The sequence below is a fragment of the Delphinapterus leucas genome, chromosome 17 (genome assembly GCF_059928025.1).
Source record: "Delphinapterus leucas isolate spDelLeu-1000000601 "Yukka" chromosome 17, BTC_Dleu_Yukka2, whole genome shotgun sequence".
Taxonomy (NCBI): Eukaryota; Metazoa; Chordata; class Mammalia; order Artiodactyla; family Monodontidae; genus Delphinapterus; species Delphinapterus leucas.
Window position 1 is genome coordinate 18864770 of NC_143145.1, and position 23094 is coordinate 18887863.

The 23094-nt window shown below is 42.5% G+C and overlaps 1 protein-coding gene and 1 pseudogene across 5 annotated transcripts in view; both read right to left on the reverse strand.

The window, feature by feature from the left end:
- Positions 1-23094, reverse strand: part of DEPTOR (DEP domain containing MTOR interacting protein) — a 186908-nt gene that overhangs the window by 106255 nt on the left and 57559 nt on the right. For all 5 annotated transcript variants that reach the window (XM_089898779.1, XM_089898776.1, XM_089898778.1 and 2 more), the window contains exon 4: positions 14151-14329. In XM_089898779.1, the coding sequence (XP_089754905.1) occupies positions 14151-14329 (179 nt within the window). The remainder of the gene's footprint in view (positions 1-14150; positions 14330-23094) is intronic.
- On the reverse strand, positions 20420-20527 carry LOC115804007 (U2 spliceosomal RNA; annotated as a pseudogene).

The following is a 23094-nucleotide window of genomic DNA, read 5'->3' on the forward strand; positions in this document are numbered from 1 at the left end:
TAACTGGAAGATCCAAGACAGAAGCATTGACAGATTAACTCTGAAACCCCATCCCTTAATCTCCTCCCTAGACTGTCTCCCATCCCATAGTAATGCCAAATGAGGAGGCAATGAGCTTACAAACACCAGAAAGCAGTCTGCTTTTTCCTCATTTATTCCTGTCGCCAGGTAACAGAAGACAACTTGGCTGGGCATGTTTTCTACAGAATTCTTCACCAGGGTAAAATGTTGATTACCTTGGAATTGCTTATTAAAAGGACAAAGAGACAGCATGGTAAACACCCCTCCGCCTACAGATGGTCTTGGGTTGAACACTGGCTTCACTCTTTACCAAGTTACTTAACGCCCCTGAACTTCAATTTTATTCATCTGTAAAATGAGTTGAAGAGGTAATGAAACAACATAGGTAAAAGGCTTATTAGAGTTTCTGGTACACAGAAGCATTCAATTAATGTTAGCCATGTGTGGGCTTCCAATTGAGGGCCCACCCAGGTGTCAGTGCCCAAAGGATACCTTTCTAATCCTTTTCAGACTTCACCTATGTAAGCAAACCTTCTGGCAGCAACTCTAGGTGGTCTGTGGGAAAAGAAGGCATCCTACCTAAACCAGATAAATTCAGCACGGCCAGCAACGTAGAGAAGGACATCCAATGTGATGCTGGAGGTATCAGAATAAATCCTACTCAAAACCACTAGCTGTGAAAGCCCACCAAAGCCTTATTCCCAGATGATATCTGCTTACCATTCCCAGAAAGGTTACCGTATAACCTGTGCGTGCTTTAGCGTAATTTATCATGTATTCCATATGAGACTGGAGAGACTAGGACCCTTGAAGGAGGAAGATGCAGACGTTCAGAAAAGGAGGATGTCAGTGGTGAGATTTAGCAGCTTTTAAAAAAATAAGTCTCCATATATTTCTATATTATTTATACTTGTACTCATCTTAAACAAAAAAGGAAAATAGGAAACACCTCACCTACTTTTTTTCCCAGTAAACTTTATGTTTTAAAATAATTTTAGATTTATAAAAAAAGCTGTAAAGACCGTACAGACAGTTCCCATATATCCTTCACCCAGCACCCCCTGACGTTAATATAACCATGATATAAACTAAGACAAAACTAGGTCAAAACTAAGACATTAACACTTGTACATCCACCTGCTTTAAATCTAGCTTAGAGCTACCAGGAGCTCAGGGTGAGGACAGAGGAAACAAACTGTTCCTTGGAAGCCCATGTTTCAGAGGGAAGGTCACTTAGTTACTTAATGAAAAAGACACTTGTCCTTGTGGCTGACAATGCTAGCTGCTTGTCCAAAACCCATTTTCCCTTTCTTCCTCCTTTATTATTTGTACAGGGCAGCAGTGTGCACAGCTAACAGCATTAGATTCACTGATTGCCATCCGGCGAACAGTCCATGTTGACACAGATCTGGCCCATGTAATGTCAGTAGAAATCTCTGGGAAAGGTGACTCTTCCTAAATAAAGAGGAACCTTTCTGTTCAAGCAGGCATTACTACATTTTCTCTTATTTGTAGCAAAACACAATTCTGTTATTGTTCCAAACTCAGGTCTGGACACAGAAATCAAAGGCTTAGAAAACAAACACTTTCTGTTTATCTGTAGCCCACACCTTGTAACAAGCTATGCTTTACTCGGAAGCCAAGAGCAATTAGACAGAAAGTCTTACAGGCATAAGATATGCCTTCCAGCAACTCGGCTCTGATTCCCTGGTGACAGAAGTGGTTATGGACAGTCCCTGGGTCTCAGTGTTTCCATCTGCGGAAAATAAATTACAATAACTTCTTTTAACCAAAGCAAGTGAAATTAATAAATATATGGGAAGCCACAGCTCTCTGGAAGACAGCGTTGCAATGATGTCCGTGCACCATGAATAAATAATATTGTTCTGCTGTCAGCAAAAATCCAAAGGATCCCATGACAAAGACTAGGAATTTAAGAAAGTGCTCCTGAATTTGGGTTCGTATACTGGATAAGCCCATTCTGAGCAAAAAGAGAACTGCTGGGGCTCCCCTGGTGGCTCAGTGGTTGAGAGTCCGCCTGCCGATGCAGGGGACACGGGTTTGTGCCCCGGTCCGGGAAGATCCCATATGCCGCAGAGCGGCTGGGCCCGTGAGCCATGGCCACTGAGCCTGCGCGTCCGGAGCCTGTGCTCCGCGACGGGAGAGGCCACAACAGTGAGAGGCCCATGTACTGCAAAAAAAAAAAAAAGAGAGAACTGCTGAGTTCAGATCCAGTCCAAATGATCTCAGTCAACAATTTCTGACTTGTGGAAATATTAAAAATATTTAATCAAAGGAAATATTTAAAAAATCAGAGAAAAAAGAAAACATGACTGTGAAATCACTGAGCTAAAGAAGAGAGAAGAGGGACTTCCCTGGCAGTCCAGTGGTTAAGACACCGCACTTCCACTGCAGGAGGCACGGGTTCAATCCCTGGTCGGGGAACTAAGATCCCACATGCCTCACAGCAAAAAATAGGAAAAAAAGTAAAAAAGAGAGAGAGAGAGAAGAATTGTTGCCTTTCCAGAAACTTGTGTGGCTGGCCCCCAGGTTTACTTGGGTGTCCAAACTGGTACAGCAAAATAGAGATACCAAGGTGCTTCCTCAACACAAACTTATAGGCATTTCAGCTGTCGGGGAACAAAGATCTCTGAGCTAAGGGGCTGAAAAGTGGAATACACACTCACTGGGATACCACCATACTCTGTGCTTTGCTCAAAGGTCTAGAGCTTTGCTCTCCAGAATGGCTGACAAGCACCAGAAATGTGGCAAGGAGCTATAAGTGTAAAATACACACTGGATTTGGAAAATTGAATATGAAAAAAAAGAACATAAAAGAGCTGATCGCTATTTTCCATATCGATTATATTTTGAAATAACATTTTGGAGATGATGAGTTAAATATATATTATTAAGGTTAATTTCATCTGTTCCATTTTACTTTCACTGCGGCTACTAGAAAATTTTAAATTACATATATGGATTGCATTTGCGGCTTTCATCCTATTTCCATGGAAAATAGGATCAGTCTAGAGGCTGGTACCTCATAGGAACAGATCAGCTAACAAACAAGTTCATCCCTTTAAGTGTAGCACTTTGAGAGCCATTTGTCCTAGAAGATAATTCTTATCCTGAGCTCTTGACAGCCAAGTGGTCAAAAGTTGTTGGTATTGCTGTCTGCTTCCCCCCACACACACTATCTCCCTATCCTATTTCCTTCATTTTGATGAGGAAGTACATTATGTTCCCACTTGACAGGAATCCTTGCTTGAGGTTAAGTTCCCAGCAACTGTGGAAGAGGACTTCAGAGAGACAGGAGTGGTTTTGCCAGTGGCCAAAACCAATACCCAGACCCCCTTCTTTGGCCTGGTGGCTTTGGTCATTTCCAATCAGACTGAAACCTAGGCCACAGCTAAGGGAGTGGCTAAAATAAAATGGAAGGAATATAGATTCTGATATGCAGACTTTCCTTGGGTGGAAAGGAGAAAGGAGAGGGGCTGGGCTCCTTGTTGGGTCAAATGTCATTACTGGGACAGAGAGAAAGAAAGTGAAGGGGACCTTTTCAGAATAAAGCTAGATAAAATGTTAGAGTCTTTAAAATGTTATGTCAGGTTAAAAATAATATATATAAGCAATTTTACAAAAAGATTACTCTCCATTTTAGATTAAAATTGCTTATGATATTAATAAAAGTATTTTTCCAACTGTAATAAGGATGTGTGTGTGTAATCCCTTCTTAAATTTTAACTTAATACTGTTCTATAGTCACATTGATCAGAGTTTACATATGGTCAGGTTTTTTTTTTTTTTACAATTTTTTAATTCATTTAAAATTTTTTTAAATTAATTTATTTATATTTTTGGCTGCATTGGGTCTTCGTTGCTGCACGCAGGCTTCCTCTAGTTGCGGTGAGCGGGGGCTACTCTTCGTTGAGGTGCGAGTGTTTCTCATTGCTGTGGCTTCTCTTGCTGCGGAGCACAGGCTCTAGGCATGCGGGCTTCTGTAGTTGTGGCTCACGGGCTTAGCTGCTCCGTGGCAAGTGGGATCTTCCAGGACCAGGGACCGAACCTGTGTCCCCAGCATTGGCAGGCAAATTCTTAACCACTGTGCCACCAGGGAAGTCCTGTTTTGCTTTTTACTTGAAGTACAGTTGATTTACAATATTGTGTTAGTTTCAGGTGTACAGCAAATTGATTCAGTTACACATTTTTTTCAGATTCTTTTCCATTATAGGTTATTACAAGATATAGTTTTCTGTGCTATACAGTAAATCTTTATTGCTTATCTATTTTATATATTTATATTGGTGTGTATCTGTTAATCCCACACTCCTAATTTATCCTTTACCCTCCCTACCTCTTTCCTCTTTGGTAACGACAAGTCTGTTCTCTATATTTGTAAGTCTGTTTCTTTTCTGTAAAGAATTTCATTTGTATTGTTTTTTAGATTCCACATATAAGTGATATCACATAATTTTTGTTTTTCTCTGACTTCCTTCGCTTAGTATGATAATCTCTGGGTCCAACTATGTTGCTGTAAATGGCAATATTCCATCCTTTTTTATGACTAATATTCCTGTGTGTGTGTGTGTGTGTGTGTGTGTGTGTGTGTGTGTGTGTGTACCACATCTTCTTTATCCATTCATCTGTCAGTGGACACTTAGGTTGCTTCCATGTCCTGGCTATTGTAAATAGAGCAGCAATGAACATTGTGGTACATGACTCTTTTTGAAGTATGGTTTTTTCAGGGTATATGCCCAGTAGTGGGATTGCTGGGTTGTATGATAGTTCTATTTTTAATTTTTTAAGGAACCTCCATACTGTTCTCCATAGTGGCTGCACCAATTTATTCCCACCAACAGTGTAGGAGGGTTCCCTTTTCTCCACACCCTCTCCAGCACTTATTTGTAGACTTTTTGGTGATGGACATTCTGACCAGTGTGAGGTGATACCTCACTGTAGTTTTACATATGGTCAGTTTTATACCAGATAATCACTCCATGGTATCAACAGACTTCAGCTTGTTGATCCATTTCTGGCAGAAGAGGGGAGGAGGGAGCAGGGCGGAGGCAGCTAGAAAGAAGGAGTGTCTCCAAAGGACTATAGGCCAGAACACAAAAGACAACCCAGGCACACTGCCTGAGACAAACATATCAGCTAAGAAAAACTGAGTTAAAGTGAGTGGCTAAGAACTGAGAGCCCTAAGTGGCAGGTGGGAGATTTTCTAGAGGAAGAACTAAGAGAGACCTCAGTGTGGCAAAGATGAAACGGCCGTGAGAATAATCGTCATAACTGCTCAAGGAGAGCCTGGGTCCCACACAGGAATCCCTGCCCAAACTCCCAGCCTCCCAGCTGAGAGAGGAGCTCCCTCAAGATTGACACAGGGTCAGAGCTAGAAAAAAGAGAATGGAGGCAGTTTGTCCTTAAAGGAGAACCTCTTAACTTTTTGCCCCCCCCCACCCCCAATCTCCCCTTGAGGGCTGTGGTCAAGCTCATGTCCATCAGTAACCAGGAGTGAACACCACCATGCTTCTTGACCAGGAGGAGAGGGAAGGGGCACATTAGAATCAGCAGTCTGAATGTCCATTCCACCCAGGAGATCCTGACATATTGTTCTTTTAATAAACTTGAGACCCCAGCCTCCAGGTCCCTCCAAAAATGACCACCGAAACCCAGCTGAGTCCTTAAATTACCATGTAAGGCCAGGAGACTGCATACTTTCATAAGCTTCAACTGCACAAAGATTGTGTGCATGTGTTTTTAAGGCTTCCTTGTGCCGCTTTAACAAGGTCATATTTGGGCAAACTGAAGACCATGTACTGCAGTGGCCACCGGCCCACAAGCTGTCAGAAGCAAGGCAGGAGTCGGTAGGGGCCCAGGCTACAGAGCCACAGTCTGTATCTAGAGGATCAGTTTCTGGACACCTGACAAAAGCTATACTGATGTCAACTAAGGAAAGAAATATTTACAGTTATGACACTGTTCACAAAAGACCTCTATTCTTTGCACATAACACCCTTCTTTTGGAAGATTACATAAGATGAGGCATCTCTCACTCCTTTCATACCTTCTAAAAGTCATGCCTTTGTGTAGCTACAGACCTGCTGTCCTTCAACAAAACCAATACTATATTGTGTGCCAAAGTATTAGCCTGTGACTTTACCAAGGAAACCTGTTTCCTTCTGTTTGCATTGTGACAGCAGGCTGGCTGTGTCCGTTTTTCTTCCTGCTTTGGATTCAGCTATAATAAAAAGTAAAACAGAGCCAAAGCCTATCAGAGGGCACAGTAGGAAAATTCCAAGAAATTTTAAATCGAGAAAGGAAAAAGTTACAGTAGATAACAGCTGCTGATAAAGATGACACTTGAAATATTAATTGTTGAAAGCAGATTATGGAAATATCCTACCCAATCTTTATTTTCTTCTATTCAGAGTATAAAATTTAGGAGCTGAGAATGATTGGGCTCATGGCAAATGCTTAAATATTGTCATCTAAAGCAACAGGGAAAATAAATTATCAAGTGAATTGATTTGGGGGGAGGATTAAATGAACTGATAGCAGTAAAGGACAGCCTGTCTGTTGCTTTCGCCTGCCCAGCCTGCCTTGTGGTAACAGAACTTGCAAGAAAAGATTTTTTTTTTCTTTGGGTGGAGCAACGACCCACCACCACTTGGTTAGTCTGTCAGTCAAAGGGCCCTGCCTATCCAGGGGGCAAGAGGTGGGCATGTGACCCAGACTCAGCCAATCAGAGTTGTTCTCTAGAGTTTAGTCTCCGGAGAGAGGGCCAGCATAGGCAGAAAATAGCTAGCACTGGTTTCTTAGCTGTAGGTGTCTGAGAGGGATTGCCCTTCATCACTAGTTCCTCGCAACTGGATCCCCAAGAGCTGCTCCAGCTCTCCTGCAGGCAGCTTGGCTTTCCAGTGCTTTAACTATTAGTTCGCTCTGCCATATGTTTGAAGCAAATGATGATTGAGGCTGCTTATATTCAAAGAACTCTAGCTGGTGTAAACACCCAACGGTGTGCCTGGCGAATGGCAAAGCCTCAAAAAGCGGTCACTACTGTCGTTCATTCGTTCTACACATTTTTTACTGAATAGCTAATATATAAGTGCCAAGCCATGGGGGATACAGAGACAAGAAAACAAATCCTTTTTTTTTTTTTTTTTTGGCTGCATGGAGCAGCATGCAGGATCTAGATCCCAAACCAGGGATGTTACCAGTGCCCCTGCCATTGAAGCATCGAGTCCTCACCAATGGACCACCAGGAAGTTCCCAGAAAACAAATTATCTGTCTTCAAAGCACTTATATTCCAGCTAAGGGTAAAGAAACACTAAGATACTGGGTACCACCTGTAATGGAAAAATCTTCATTTTGTTGGTGACAAGGAGTTACCAAAAGCAAAAGCAGGAGAGGATAGTCTTGATAGGGAAGAAGAAAGGGCAGGTAAGCAAGGGTACGGTACCATTGACAAAGACTCTCTCCTTTCCAGACTTTAGTCAGGTTTCTCTGAGCCCTCATTTCCATTTCTTTTTAAAAATACTTTTATTTATTTATTTGGCTGCTTAGGTCTTAGTTACGGCACGTGGGATCTTTCGTTGCAGCGCGCAGGCTCTTCCTTGAGGTGTGTAGGCTTCTCTCCAGTTGTGGCGTTGGGCTCTAGAGTGCGCGGGCTCAGTAGTTGCAGAGCACGGGCTAGTTGCCCCTCGGCATGTGGGATCTTAGTTCCCCGACCAGGGTGGAACCCAAGTTCCCTGCACTGGAAGGCAGATTCTTAACCACTGGACCACCAGGGAAGTCCCTGAGCCCTCATTTCTACTAGGCCTTGACATTGGCCCCTATCCTGTGGTAACAGAACTTTCAAAAAAAAATTTTTTTTTGGTGGAAGAATGCCCCTCCCTGACTTGGCGAGTCTGTCAGTCAAAAGGCCCTGCTCATCCAGGGTCAGGAGGTAGGCGTGTGACTCAGCTAGATTTGACCTACCCAGCCCAGCCTTAGCAAAGAATCCTGCTAAGTCAGGATTCCCCCAAATAGTGATATCTGATCACTCTTATTATTTTATCAAGCTCCTCATTCTCCATCTTTGACGTCTAAGTCCCTGGCCTCAAAATCCCCCTGCTCTTGGTGTCTCCCATTAATAAATTTCCATCCACTGACCCCCTCACCCTGTTCCATAGCTATAAATCCCCACTTGTCCTTGCTGTTCTTGGAGTTGAGCCCCATCTCCCTCCCTTGCTACAATACTCCTATTGCACTAGTCTTAAAGTCTTCCTTACCATTTTAACAAGTGTCAGAATAACTTTTTTCTGTAATATCATATGGTCTTGGGCAAGTTGCAAACTCCTCAATTATCAGTGCCTTTGTTCTTCCTTCCTCCCATCTTTCCTTCCCTCCCTCTCTTCTTCTTTGACTACGCTATTCCAGGCTGGGCCGAACTCTGTCAAGTGCTCTTAATTACTGAGAAGATGGGGTTAATTCCTGTCTGGATCTGGCATCTAACTTCCTTTGCAGAAGATCCCAAATTCTCTCTTCATGGCTACCAGGGAGAATGTCTCAGCTACTGTCTTCCACTGGAGAATGGGATCACCAAAACTACCCTCGAGCAGCTGGGAGGATTAAAAATATAATACATGGAAAACTGCTTTGTGTGTTGCAAAATTTATATAATTATATTTTTCAAAAACAAAAGAAAAAGAAAGGGCTTGATGAAGTGTTGAAATTGTTAAAGTGCTCTGACTAAATCTTTAAAAGAGGAAATTATACGCCTGGACACAGCAGCAGTAGCCTGATTATCCAGGGTCAGCTGCTGCAGCTGTGAGCAATTTACCCACGTGACTCTGCTGTCTGTTACCCTCCATTTAAGGAAAAGATAGCTGGAGAGCAGCTCAGCAGTTGAGGGAGATATTTACGTGAGTAAAGAAATGTGTTCATCGCGTTGGCAAAGGTCACACAAAAATCTCAAGGTGCTCGGTCATTGTTTGCGAAAAAGGAATCTTGTAATATTTTATGAGCTAACAATGATTATAGTTGCAATATCTGACAGGCTGCGTGAGCTGATGCAATAAAAGTTGAGAATTTTTTTCCTAGTCTAGGGAAGCTTATAATTAGCATCCAACCTTCTTTACTGATTAAGAGCCAGATTGCCTTGATGTGAATCTTGAATCTACCATTTACTAGCTCTTGTCTTCAGCAAGTTACTTAACCTCATTTTAAGAACGAGAATTATTATGATACCTAACTCATAGAGTTATTTAAAGGAGTAAATGAGGATCAGAGCAGTGTCTGGCATATAGCAGGGACTCTGTACATTTTAACTGTTATTTAGAATTGATCAGATCAAGTACAATAGCTGGCATTTGAGGGCCGTAAGAGGTAGACTCTGCTAAAAGCTTTTGCCCACCTTTATCGTTTAATTCTCACAGCAGCTCTGGGCAGGAAAGAGTTACCATAGCAGCCTTGAAACAGAAAAGCCTGCTTGTGGGGCTGGCCCGTGGCTAGCTTCTGGGAACTTGGCTTTTGAAAGGTTCTCTGAGTTACCATCTGATAAGGCAACTTTGCTTTACCTGGGACACTGAATTCTGCTGTACCAGCCTGCCCAGATCGCTTGCACAAACACTGCAATTAATGGAGAATACGTGCTTTCCTTCTGAGAGTCTGGAAGGCAGGGAGTGTGGCTGTCTGGGCAGGCAGAGTATACCTGTATGAGCAGCCCCCAATAAAAATCTTGCCCTCTGAGTTTCAAGTGGGTTTCCCTGGGCAGAGATATTGTGCACGTGTTACTGCATGTCCCTGCTGGAAGAAGGAACCAGTTCTGCTTGGCCCTGGAAGGGAGAATCCTGCACCTGCACCTGGATTTCTCCAGACAACACCCAATGTGTCTTTTTCCCTTGCTGATCCTTCTCTGTGTCTTTTTAAGATTAAAAAACCTTAGCCACGAGTCCAATCATATGTTGAGTTTTTCTAGTACATGTGGGTAGTCCTAGGATTTCAAAAAGCAAAACCAAAAACCCAACGAACCAAGCAAACATAACAACTCTCAAAGGTATATAATATGACTTTAATTTAATAAATTTTAAAACCTGAGGAATGGAAGAGTTGAGATGTCGACAAGGTCCCACAGTAGGTGAAGGAGATGGGATGTAAATCCTGCCTGTCTCCCTCCAAAGACCATGTTCATTCCACAGTGCCCGGCAAGCCACACCCGATTACATACATCCTGGACCAACGGAAACTCCTTTCTAAGGCACAATGCCTAGTAGCTACCGGTTAGCTATGCAACCTTGGAAAAATATCTTAAAGGCTTTGAATTCAAGAATTCTTCACTGTAAAACTGTAATAATGATAATAATATTATATATATATATATATATATATACACACACATATACATTTGCATGCAAGTTAATTACTCAGCTAACAAGTTCTGTCCTGATTACAGAGCACCATTAACCATTCATAAATGAAGCTGGTTAGGATTTCATAAGTGGGCTTGATTTTTATGCCTACTGGTTTCAAGCTAGGGAACCACTTTTATCCAGCAACCTTTTGCTCAAAGCCTAGAGGCTGACTTTCTTTCATGTTTAACTTATGAAATTAATTATTAGCTGGACAATTCAGAGCTCTGCTTAAGATACTAGCTGGTATTTATCATTAACTCTAACGTACACATATGTGGTGGCCATGTTTTCATAACTCAACGTTAGAATCTGTGATCTAGCAATGAGTTGCTGGGAAACTGGAACTCCCTTGGAAACTCTGACTCTGTATATAGAGAATATTCAATCCTCCTAAAACCATGGAAAACAAATTTCCGTGGATAAGATTTGCTAACAATAATTCCTTATTTTATCCTTTACATCACAATGTTATGGCATTTATGTTTATAGCATTATAAAATTACACTGTAGGGGCTTCCCTGGTGGCACAGTGGTTAAGAACCCGCCTGTCAATGCAGGGGACACGGGTTCAAGCCCTGGTCTGGGAAGATCCCACATGCCGCGGAGCAACTACGCCTGTGCGTCACAACTACTGAGCCTGCGCTCTAAAGCCCATGTGCCACAACCACTGAAGTCCGTGCGCCTAGAGCCTGTACTCCGCAACAAGAGAAGCCACCGCAATGAGAAGCCCACGCAGCGCAACGAAGAGTAGCCCCCGCTCGTCGCAACTAGAGAAAGCCTGCACAGCAACGAAGACCCAACGCAGCCAAAAAAATAATAATAATTACACTGTAATTGAGGTATAATTACTCACTCTTCGGAAATCATTTGGAAACAATTTGTAGCATCCTCTATCTTCTCTCTGAAGTCGAGATGTACATTATCAGTCAGTAAACGGTAGTATAAAATTCTGGTTTTCTCTAGAGTTTGGTATCACCAAGTTTTCTGTCTGGAGCAAAGATGACAGCATTAACTCTAACCCAAACACACCATTTTTCATGGTGGAAAGCCCCAGTCACTCCAACCAATTCTGAGTTCACACTTATTAGTGATAATATCCATTTGGACATTACCACCTGAGTGGCCTCATACAAATTACTTAACCTGTTGGTGCCTTGGTTTCCTTATCTGTAAAATGGAGATAATAAAAATACCTGCCCTGTAATTAACGGTTACTATTTTGTACACTTAAAAAAAATTTGTTAAGAGAGTTGATCTCATGTTAGGTGTTCTTACCACAATAAGATAAATTTAACAACAACAAAAATTAGAATATCTGACTCAAAGAGTTTAAGAGGTTTCAGTAAGTTAATGTGTAAAATCTCTAGGACAGTGCCTGGCACATGGTATAAAATAAATAACCAATAAATAAACTATATCCTACAACTTCAATTGCTCTCTAATTGCTTCTATATCCGTTTTATAATCTCTACAAGACTATAAGCTGTTTAAGGCCAGGAACCATACTGGCATTTTACAATTCTATCCACCTTCCAAACCTCAATCAATAGCCCAGCAGGAAACATATCAGACCGTCAATAAACAGCTGTGAGTGCCATTGTGGCAACATCAGTTAGGAGAAAACACCCCAAAATATACTGACTGGCTTGAGTGCCTTGCAAACCAATGCTTCTAGATCAGGGGCTCTTCAAAATATTTGACCACAATGCAGAGTACTAATTTTTATGTTACAAATCAGTGCACACATGACTATGGTCATATGTTTATATAGTGTATATCTAACTGAAATAAACGTTTTGCAAAACAATCCTTGACCTTATTACGTAAACTATGCTCTGAAATTTTCTATTCTAGTTAAATCCAATTCACTGCATCTCAAACTTTTAAAGTGCATTCGAATCACTCGGGGTTATGCAAAAATGTAGATGAGATTCAGTGGGATTGAGAGATTCTGCATTTCTATCATGTTCCCAGGTGACACTGTGGGTCCATGGACCACACTTTGAGTACTAAGAGTCTAGTCTATGAAAAAAAATTTTTTTCTTAGTTTTTTAAAAAAAATTTTATTGAAGTATGGTTGATTTACAATGTTGTATTACTTTCTGCTGTACAGCAAAGTGACAGTTATTTATACATTCTTTTTCATATTCTTTTCCATTATGGTTTATCACAGGATATTGAATATAGTTCCCTGTGCTAAAAAAAATGTTTTTAATGCTGGGGGAATGACTCCCTAAACTTATTTCACTAAACCCACTAAAGGGTTGCAATCTGCAGTTTGTAAAACACTGCTCCCAATCATTTCAAAAGTTTCTTTCAAATAATTCCATTATTATCTCCCTAACACTGGGATAGAAATTCTAGGCCTGTGTAGAAGTGGAGGTAGGAGAGTTTACAGTAAGAATGATTCAAGTTATTACCTTTCATATTGACTCCTAGGCTGAAATGCTTATCTGGTTCCCAGCCCTTTCCTCATTGTTCTAAGCCTACACCTTGCAGCTATATTAGTAAATTGATTGAGCACTTATTAAGAGCAAGGCACTGAGCCAAGTGCTTTATATCTACCTCCTGTACTCCTACAACCAACCTATGCAGGTATGCCCATTTTACAGATGAGAGAAGGTAAGTAGCTAATCACTGGTGGAGTTGGGATTCCAGAGCCTATGTTCTTGCAATAGCCAGCCTCATAAGAACTGAGATGGCTCCAGTGATCCTTGCCTCCTGGTTAGCACACGCATAGTCCTCTCTCATACTCAATAGGACTGACCTGGTAACCAATAGCGTATTGAAGAAACAACAGTGTGTGACTCCCAAGGCTCAGTTAAAAGACACTGTAGCTTCTATCTTGCATTCTCTTGGATCACTCCCTCTGCAAGAAGCCAGGTTGCCATGTCATGAGAATTCTCAGGCAGCCTTATGAAGAAGTCCATAGAGCAATGGACAGAAGCTTCCTGCCAACAGCCCGCACCAGCACTTCTATGGTAGGCACGGAAGTGAGCCACTGTGGAAGCAAATCCTCCAGGCTATCAAACCGTCAGATGACTGTAACCCCAGCCAATGTCTTGACTGCAACCTCATAAGAGACCTCCAAGCCAAACCACCCACTAAGCTCCTCCCAAATTCCTGAGCCACAAAAACTATGTGAGATCATAAACATTTATTATTATTTTATACCATTAAGTTTTAGAGTAATTTCTTATGTAGCAACAGGTAACGAATAGGGTTCCTGAACAGTACATGACATTGCATTATGATTCAGCTCTAAAAGGAAAAGTGAAAATCTGAAGGCCTTTGGATACTTCTTCAGTGGGGCAGCTTGAACCATGGTTCAGCGAATTTTCATTCTCCCAATGCGACCAACCTTGCGAGAGCCATCTACTTCCCATCCAGACTTGACCAGATGACCCGCTATAGCCAGCTGGACATGAAGCTGTAATGTTAAATCACACCCAAGCAGAAGTGTTTGGAGACACTGCAAGAATCTGCCTGCCTTCTCTAGCTTCTGCCCTCATCTGTCAAAACAATATAGTCCAGAGAGTGGATGCTCCTTTACTCTGAGTCCCAGAATGAGAAGGCATGAAACACACAGCTGAATGTGACCCCCAGTTTGGAGACAAGCCAAGCTGAGCCCAAGCAGAGGCACAATTGACTTACAGAGCCATGACTGAGAAATAAAAGCCTGTAGTTGTAGCACAAGATTTTAGGGTTTAGCAAAAGCTGACCCATACACTCACCGTGCTGTATGATGCTGTGCTCCATAAGCCGGTGGCAAAGCTGTTCCGCCTCTTTCCTTGTGGTGGCCTCACCCTCCTGAACCAGCCAATCCAGGAATTCAGACGCCATGAAGGTGCGCTCGTACTTGACCCCTTCCTCTTCCCTGGGCTGCAGGAGTGTGTTTTCAGGGCTCATCAGCCTGGAGGAAGAAAGTGGAAAAATAAATAAATAAATAAACCTACACTTACCAGTGGGGAGAGGGAAGAGAGGAGGGGAAAGATAGGGTTGGGGGTTAAGAGGTACAAATCACCACGTACAAAATAAACAAGCTACAAGGATATATTGTCCAGCACAGGGAATATAGACAATATTTTATAATAACTTTAAATAGAGTATAATCTATAAAAATTTGGAATCACTATGGTGTATACTTTAATATCGTAAGTCAACTATACTTCAATTTTAAAAAAAAGAAAGAAAGAAAAAGAAACCTACACAAAAGGAAAATTACTCATTTGAAATCCCACATCCTAGGCTTCTGTGAAGTATCACCGCAAGGTTGTCAGGCAGACAGATGTGGCTGTCATGTGTTGCCCCAAACGCAATTGTCAAGAGAAGGATCTGCTTCAGAAGTGAATAAGATGCATTTTTTCCTGGTGATTAGAAAAAAACTGGAAAAGCAATCCAAAACTCTAGCTTTAGCAAACTGTATTCAGTTTAGCCATCTTGAAAGGGAGCTCCTGACCAAACCCCACCCTACTTTCCTAAAAAACTCTCGTATTTCTTTTCTTTTTTTTTTGCCCTAGGGCCTCTCACTGTTGGGGCCTCTCCCGTTGCAGAGAACAGGCTCCGGACGTGCAGGCTCAGCGGCCATGGCTCACGGGCCCCGACTCTCTGAGGCACGTGGGATCTTCCCGGACCGGGGCACGAACCCGTGTCCCCTGCATCGGCAGGCGGACTCTCAACCACTGCGCCACCAGGGAAGCCCTCGTATTTCTTTCCTAAAGGCATTTTTCCTTTTCCCAAGTCACTGGGCTAATAAGAAGACAACTTGCTATGGACTGAATGTTTGTGTCTTCCCAAAATTCACATAGTTGTTAGGGGAACCACTGATTGAAACCACCCACCCTAGCCAGGCTGGATAGTAGCCACTTGCATGAGTCATCTTACAACAGGAGGTCCTGGTAAGGAACGCGGAACTAACAAGCTACCACCAACTGGAAGAATTCAGGAAAGGTCAGGAGGAGAGAGGAGACGCCAGTCCATATGTCCTCCCAACCTCCCAGAATCCTCCTCGCTGGAATCCATCTTGGCTGAGTGATGCAAGCGCTACCAGGAAGGACCCTGAGTCAGAATGATTGGCCAGAGATAACCCAGAAACTAACCCCATTCCCATAAAACCCGAGAATGCGAGCCACGTGGCAGAGCAGTTCTCCTGGGTTCCCTTACCCTCCTGCTCTCCGCCCGGGCGCCCCTTCCCAATACAGTCTCTTGCATTGTCAGCACGTGTGTCTCCTGGGACAATTCATTTCCGGGTGTTAGACAAGAGCCCACTCTCGGGCCCTGGAAGGGGTCCCTTCCTGCAACACAAGGACTAGGGGTGGGAAAGATCTTGGGATATGTGAGGGTGTGAAAGGAAATAGGTGTGCCCTGACATAATGGGGGGGTTGGTAGGGAACAGGTCAGCAGATCCCATGGGCCCCACTGAGGATTCTATTCTAAGTGCAATGGAAAATAATTGAGAAGTCTCAAGCAGAAGTATGACAGGATCTGATTTAAGAGTTCAGTATATTGGCAACAACTACATAGTATGCTCTAAATGTATTTCCACGTAAAATACATCTGATATGAGAGGGTCCACCTATTAGGCTCCCTAGGGCCCTAGAAGGGGCCCCCCTTTCTGCAACATATTGAAACACTAAAGACCAACGTGATAGAATTTGGAGATGGGGCTTTTGAGAGGTGATTATTTCATGAGGGTGGAGCCCTACTGGGGAGGAAGAAGTTTTCCTCTACCCTTTTAGTTTCTTCTGGCTGGTCTAAGAAGTAAATTGACATAAGACTGATTAACAGGAGAAAATCATACAAAAGTTTAATAAAATGTACAGGGGAGAGACCCAGGGAAACTGAGTAACTCACCAAAATGGCCAAAACCCTCACTTTATTTATTTTTTTAACATCTTTATTGGAGTATAATTGCTTTACAATGGTGTGCTAGTTTCTGCTGTATAACAAAGTGAATCAGCTATATGCATACATATATCCCCATATCTCCTCCCTCTTGCGTCTCCCTCCCACTCTCGCTATCCCACCCCTCTAGGTGGTCACAAAGCACAGAGCTGATGTCCCTGTGTTATGCAGCTTCTTCCCACTAGCTATCTATTTTACATTTGGTAGTGTATATATGTCCATGACACTCTCTCACTTCCTCCCAGCTTACCCTTCCCTCTCGCCATGTCCTCAAGTCCATTCCCTACATCTGCATCTTTATTCCTGTCCTGCCCCTAGGTTCTTCGGAACGATTTCTTTTTTTAAATTTTAGATTCCATATATATGTGTTAGCATACGGTATTTGTTTTTGTCTTTCTGACTTACTTCACTCTGTATGACAGACTCTAAGTCCATCCACCTCACTACAAATAACTCAATTTCATTTCTTTTTACAGCTGAGTAATATTCCATTGTATATATGTGCCACATCTTCTTTATCCATTCATCTGTTGATGGACACTTAGGTTGCTTCCATGTCCTGGCTATTGTAAGTAGAGCTGCAATGAACATTTTGGTACATGACTCTTTTTGAATTATGGTTTTCTCCAGGTATATGCCCACTAGTGGGATTGCTGGGTCATATGGTAGTTCTATTTGTAGTTTTTTAAGGAACCTCCATACTGTTCTCCATAGTGGCTGTATCAATTTACATTCCCACCAACAGTGCAAGAGAGTTCCCTTTTCTCCACACCCTCTCCAGCATTTACTGTTTGTAGATTTTTTGATGATGGCCATTCTGACCGGTGTGAGATGATACCTCATTGTAGTTATGACTTGCATTTCTCTAATGATTAGCGATGAGCATCCTTTCATGTGTTTGATGGCCGTCTGTATATCTTCTTTGGAGCAATGTCTACTTAGGTCTTCTGCCCATTTTTGGTTAGGGTTGTTTGTTTTTTTGATATTGAGCTGCATGGGCTGCTTGTAAATTTCGGAGATTAATCCTTTGTCCGTTGCTTCTTCGTCTGCAAATATTTTCTCCCATTCTGAGGGTTGTCTTTTTGTCTTGTTTAAGGTTTCCTTTGCTGTGCAAAAGCTTTGAAGTTTCATTAGGTCCCATTTGTTTATTTTTGTTTTTATTTCCCTTTCTCCAGGAGGTGGGTCAAAAAGGATCTTGCTGTGATGTATGTCAGAGAGTCAAAACCCTCACTTTAAATACTACCTTCAGGTAAAGACAAAAGAGGATGTTGGGGTAGTGGTTCAGGACTTCAAAGGGGAGGAAGGCAATTCACATAGAGATGTAAAGGCAACTGTTTGGTAAATAAATGTTTGTTGTGTCATGCAGAGACAATGGGACACAGAGGGGAATTTTAACAGACTTCCCAGGTTTCTCCTTGCCTACACACCTAGCTCATACTATAGTTATCTAAGTTGATAGCTCCCTTCCTGGAACAGGTCCTCTATCTAAAATTTTTTGGGCAGTTAGGTCACAGGTCAAAGGTTCTTCCAGAGTCTTTCGGGCCTTGATTGTTTTCAGCTCGAAGTAATCCACACACCAAAGAGACATTTTGGGGTGGCAAACTTTGTTCCCCTACAGACCCACGATGAGATTACTGTCCTTATAAGAAGGGACAGAAGAGAACTTGCTTCCTGTTTCTCTCTTGTGATGATAATACAGTGAGCAGACCTCTGCAAACTAAGGTGCCTTACCATGCACCAGGTCTGCTGGCGCCTTGATCTTGGACTCCCCAGCCTCCAGACTGTAAGAAATGAGGGTCTATCATATAAGCCATCCAGTCTATAGTATTTTTGTTAAAGCAGCCTGAACTAAGACAACTACATAAGTCATTCCTTTACAACCCCCCTAGCCCCACGTATCCTGTCTCACACCTACCTTCCCATGCACTCTTCACTCCTCTAGCTTCTGCCTTTACTACTAGGGGCACAAGCATTCTCCCTTGTGTCCATATACGATGGACATCTTGTAGGTCCCCCATGTGGTTGACATTAATAGCATCAGATGCTATTGAGCACTCCCCTCAGTTAGAAGGACGTCACACACTGTACTGCTTTCCCTCTGTCCCTACCTTTTCTCAGTGACCATTGTGGGTTACCGCCACTTCATCTCCATGGACTTTGAAGGCTGGAATCCCTTGAGATTCAGTTCCCCAAATATCTCTCTTCTCTCGTCTCTCAGGCAAGTTCTTATATCCCCATGGCTTCAACTACCATCCATGCCCCAAGGATTCTCAGATTTATATCCTTAGACCAGGGCTCTATTCCCAACCCCAGACCTTTGTATCCACATGGACATCCCAAAGACACCTCAAAATCAACAAGCCCAAAACTGAATTCAGGTTCTTCCCTCCAAACCTGAGGTCCTGTGCCTGTGAGAGCTTCCACCATGCAGCCTGAAAACAAGGCTTCATCCATGATGCCTTCATCTTCCTCAACCCAGTCTATCAGTCTGAACTGTGGTTTTTACCTCCCAGATAGCTCTCATATATGTCTAAGTCTTCCCATCTTTGGCACTGCCACTGCCTTGGCCCAAAATACCAACACCTTTAACCTAGACAATTACATTGGTTTCTTAATTGGACTATACTATGCACCCACTCTTGTTCTCAACCCAACCTCAAGCACCCAAGACCAGACACAGCAATTAAAAATGATCTTTTAAAAATTTGAACCTGAAAATGTCCTGCCACTGTTGAAGATACACTTTAATGGCTTCTCATTGCTTTTAGGCTAAAGACCAAAACCCTTTATATGGCCTATAATGCATGCATGGCCCTGACCCCATCCCCTTTGGAACATTCTCACCTCTGGCCCCTGTGTGCTCCAGAGATGCTGGGCTTCTTTCAGTTCAAACATATCATGCCCATCTACCACAGGGCCTTTGAATATGTCATTCCCAAACCTGGAACATTCCTCCTCACTTCTCTGGACTATTCCTCTACTCCTCAAGCCTACTTAACTCCTTATCCTTTGCATTTCAATCATTATCGGATCTCCACTGCTCCCTATACAGTCTACGTAATTATCCGATTAAAGACTGCCTTCCCTACTCAACTATAAGCTCCAATAGGATAGACAGAGTCCATGTTTGTCCACAAAACCTTGTACAATGAAAACAGAACCTCATAAAATGTCACAATCATTGTATCATCTTCCTTTAGAACTGTTCCTGATGAGTTCTTGTCTTCTATATGAAAGTTCATTTCTCTCTTTTGAAAACCTTCAGGTCTTCTCAAACTAACAACAGTATGCAACACAAATTGTACCATTTCATTCTAGAGCAGGAAGAATCCTTAGAGATTATTACGATACAACCCCCTCTTCATCCATATGAGAAAAATGTAATTCTCATCCAAAGGAGAAAAAGTGAATGACAGCATTCAGTGTTGTGGGGAGGAAACTTGCTCAGGGTCATACAAATGAGAGCACTCTACACATGTTTATAAATCATATCATTTGTGGATAATTGAACCTGCGTACCTCAATGTCCACTCATATGATGTTCATTTTCAGTGCTTTCAGACTTAGAGTCCAATCCTGCTGTGGAAAGAATATTCAAGTAGGAATTTGAAGATTTAAGTTTTATTCAGAATGGGTCACTTGGTAGCTGTGAGATGAAAAGCAAGCCACTTTTCTTTTTATAACCTTCCTTTTTCTCAAGGGTATAATGATAGCTTCACCCATCTGTTGTGAGAACGACAGGGTAAGTGTGAATGAAACAACTTAACAATACAAAAGACAATGTATACACAAAGCCTTAAACTTAACTAATCATGGTGCGTTCCTCAGGGCGTGATGAATTTGTGCCAGTAGCTACACGGGGACTCCTCTGGAGTGGGACACCTCCACTCTTCCCAGAATCTTCAGAGTTCTACTAGTTGGAAGCTATGGAAGGAGCACAGCCTTGGGAAGTAGGACACCTGGGACTCAAATACAACTCTGCCACAAACTAATGACATGATTTTTCACTACTTCAAGTGTCCCCAAACTCATATTAAATGAGGAAGATAATACATGTTCTACTGCCTTCGCTGGATTGCTATCATTAAAAACTTTTGTTAGAAAGTCCTAAGAACGTAAGTGTATGCTTTTATATTTAAGAGTATTTACACTAAACTGATAAGAACAGATACCATACTTGATCTTAGTCAAAAGTCCAAGAAGTAATTAAGAGTAGTTATAAAAGCTTTTAGCATATAACTGAACTTATTAAAAAACCTTATTCAGCTTGTAACAGAACTCACTTTAAAATCTTATTGGCAGGGGAGTGATAAATTAGAATTTGGGATTAACATATACACTCTATTATATATAAAATAGGTAAAAAACAAGGACCTATTGTATAGCACAGGGAACTCTACTCAATATCTTGTAATACCCTATAATGGAAAAGAATCTGAAAAAGAATATGTGTGTATATATATATATATATACACATATATGTATATATATATATATATATACACACACACATATATACACATGTATGACTGAATCACTTTGCTGTACACTTGAAACCAACATAGCACTGTAAATTAACTATACTTCAATTAAACAAATTAAATCTGCAAAAAAAATATTATTTAGACCTCTTCCTAAGTAAACCCTCTTCTGTACTTTAATCCATCCTTAGAAATAGCTACTAGGCTGCTTTCAGAGGCTTAGTAGCAGCTGAGTTGGTATGAGCCATAAGAATTAGACTTAATGTAATAATGACCAGGCCCTTCTTAGAAGATGGAAGGGACAACTGCCACATATACCTCTCAACACAAGGGGCAGAACCCTGACGTCCCATAGGAGACTATGCGCCATGATGGCCGCAACAGCTCCCGAGGCTTCTTTCCAACTGACTTCACTGCTTCTCCCATCAAGAGGTTGAGTCTATTTCCCCTTCCCTTGAACCTGGGCTGCCTTTGTGAATTCCACTACCCAACCAAATGCAACAGAAGCAACATTATTTGACTCCCAAAGCAAGGCTTTAGGAGGCCTTGCAACTTCCACCATTGCCCCCTTGGAATGCCATACTGAGACCGCGGTGTAAGGAAGCAAGTGCAGCCTGTTGGAGATGAAGAGGCCACAGGCCCAGGCGATAGCCAGCACCAACTCTCAGACATGAGAATGAGGCCATCTTGGACGTTCCAGCTCAGCTGACCCTCCGGCAACCGTATGAATGAGCCCAGGTGAAACCAGTACAGGAATCGCCTTGCAAGCCACAGAATCAGGAGAAATAATATATCACTGTTGTTTTAAACTAGTCAGTTTTAAGGCGATTTGGCGATTTGTTTTGTAGGAATAGATAACTAGAATATATTCATATCAATGAGAAATGGCAAAAAAGATGTGAAACCCACAAAGAGGAACATGTCACATCAGTTGGAAAGTACTGAAAGAACAGTGAATGAATACTGGAAGGTCCTGGAAATAAACTGTATGCCACATGGAGTTAGACCTGGGAGCCTGCATCAGTGATAGGAATCTAGAAAACAATATGCCTAAATAAGGAATACTACCATTTCCTCATTTCTTTTCACCCTCAAATAAGGTATTTTCTTTTCTTTTATTTATTTATTATTATTATTATTTTTGGTCGCTCCGAGCAGCATGTGAGATCTTAGTTCCCCGACCAAGGATGGAACCCATGCTCCCTGCATTGGAAGCGCAGAGTCTTAACCACTGGACTGCCAGGGAAGCCCCCAAATAAGGTATTTTAGAGTGAAGACGAGCTTCCTCAGTTTTCCAGTTTTAGTTGTTATTTCTCTAAGAAATCTCCCAACCCACAAATCTAGACCACGTGCCACTTCTAAGAGCTCCCAGAGTCCCTGAAAGGCCTTCTCAGAGCCCTGGGGAAATGGCCTGCTCACTTAACTATAAGCTTTTTGAGACCAGGATCCCTGTCTATGTGGTTGACAGCTGCTTCCTAGTACAGGAGGTCCGAGAAAAGTATTTTCTGAATGATAAATGAAGCTCATTTCTCTGCATTCCCCTGCTACACATCATTATCCAAGAGTATATAAAAAATGACCCCCTTAGAATTCCCTGGTGGTCCAGTGATTAGGACTCCATGTTTCCACTGCAGGAGGCATGAGTTCGATCCCTGGTCAGGGAACTAAGATCCTACATGCTGCAGAGTGGCCAAAAAAAAAAAAAGGCCCCCTTAGAATGACCCTGTGTGGAGACGAGATGAATCAAGAGTTTCTGCCCTGGGGCTTCCCTGGTGGTGCAGTGGTTGAGAGTCCACCTGCCGATGGAGGGGACGCGGGTTCGTGTCCCGGTCCGGGAGGATAACATGCCGCAGAGTGGCTGGGCCCGGGAGCCATGGCCGCTGAGCCTGTGCGTCCGGAGCCTGTGCTCAGCAACGGGAGAGGCCACAACAGTGAGAGGCCCGCGAACCGCAAAAAAAAAAAAGTTTCTGCCCTACTGATACTCCATTTAAGATACAGACACAAACGCCTGGCCTTCACTTCTGTTGTCAAACCACTCTGTCCCTTCCAGCTTAGCAATTTTCCTTTCAGGGTGTGGGGAGGACAAGTGGATAGCGGTTTATTTGTGTCACTTCTTGAAACCAGAAAAATGACCTGCCAGCCCTCTAGAGCTTCTGCTAAGTAACTCCTGGCCTCTGGACAAATGGCTGGTTAGCTGCTGCTGCCAATGTGAGCTTTAGACAAGAGACCAGTTGGCAGGCCTGCCTGGATCAGCTCAGCTAGTTATTTAAAACATGCTCCACAACCCTTACCT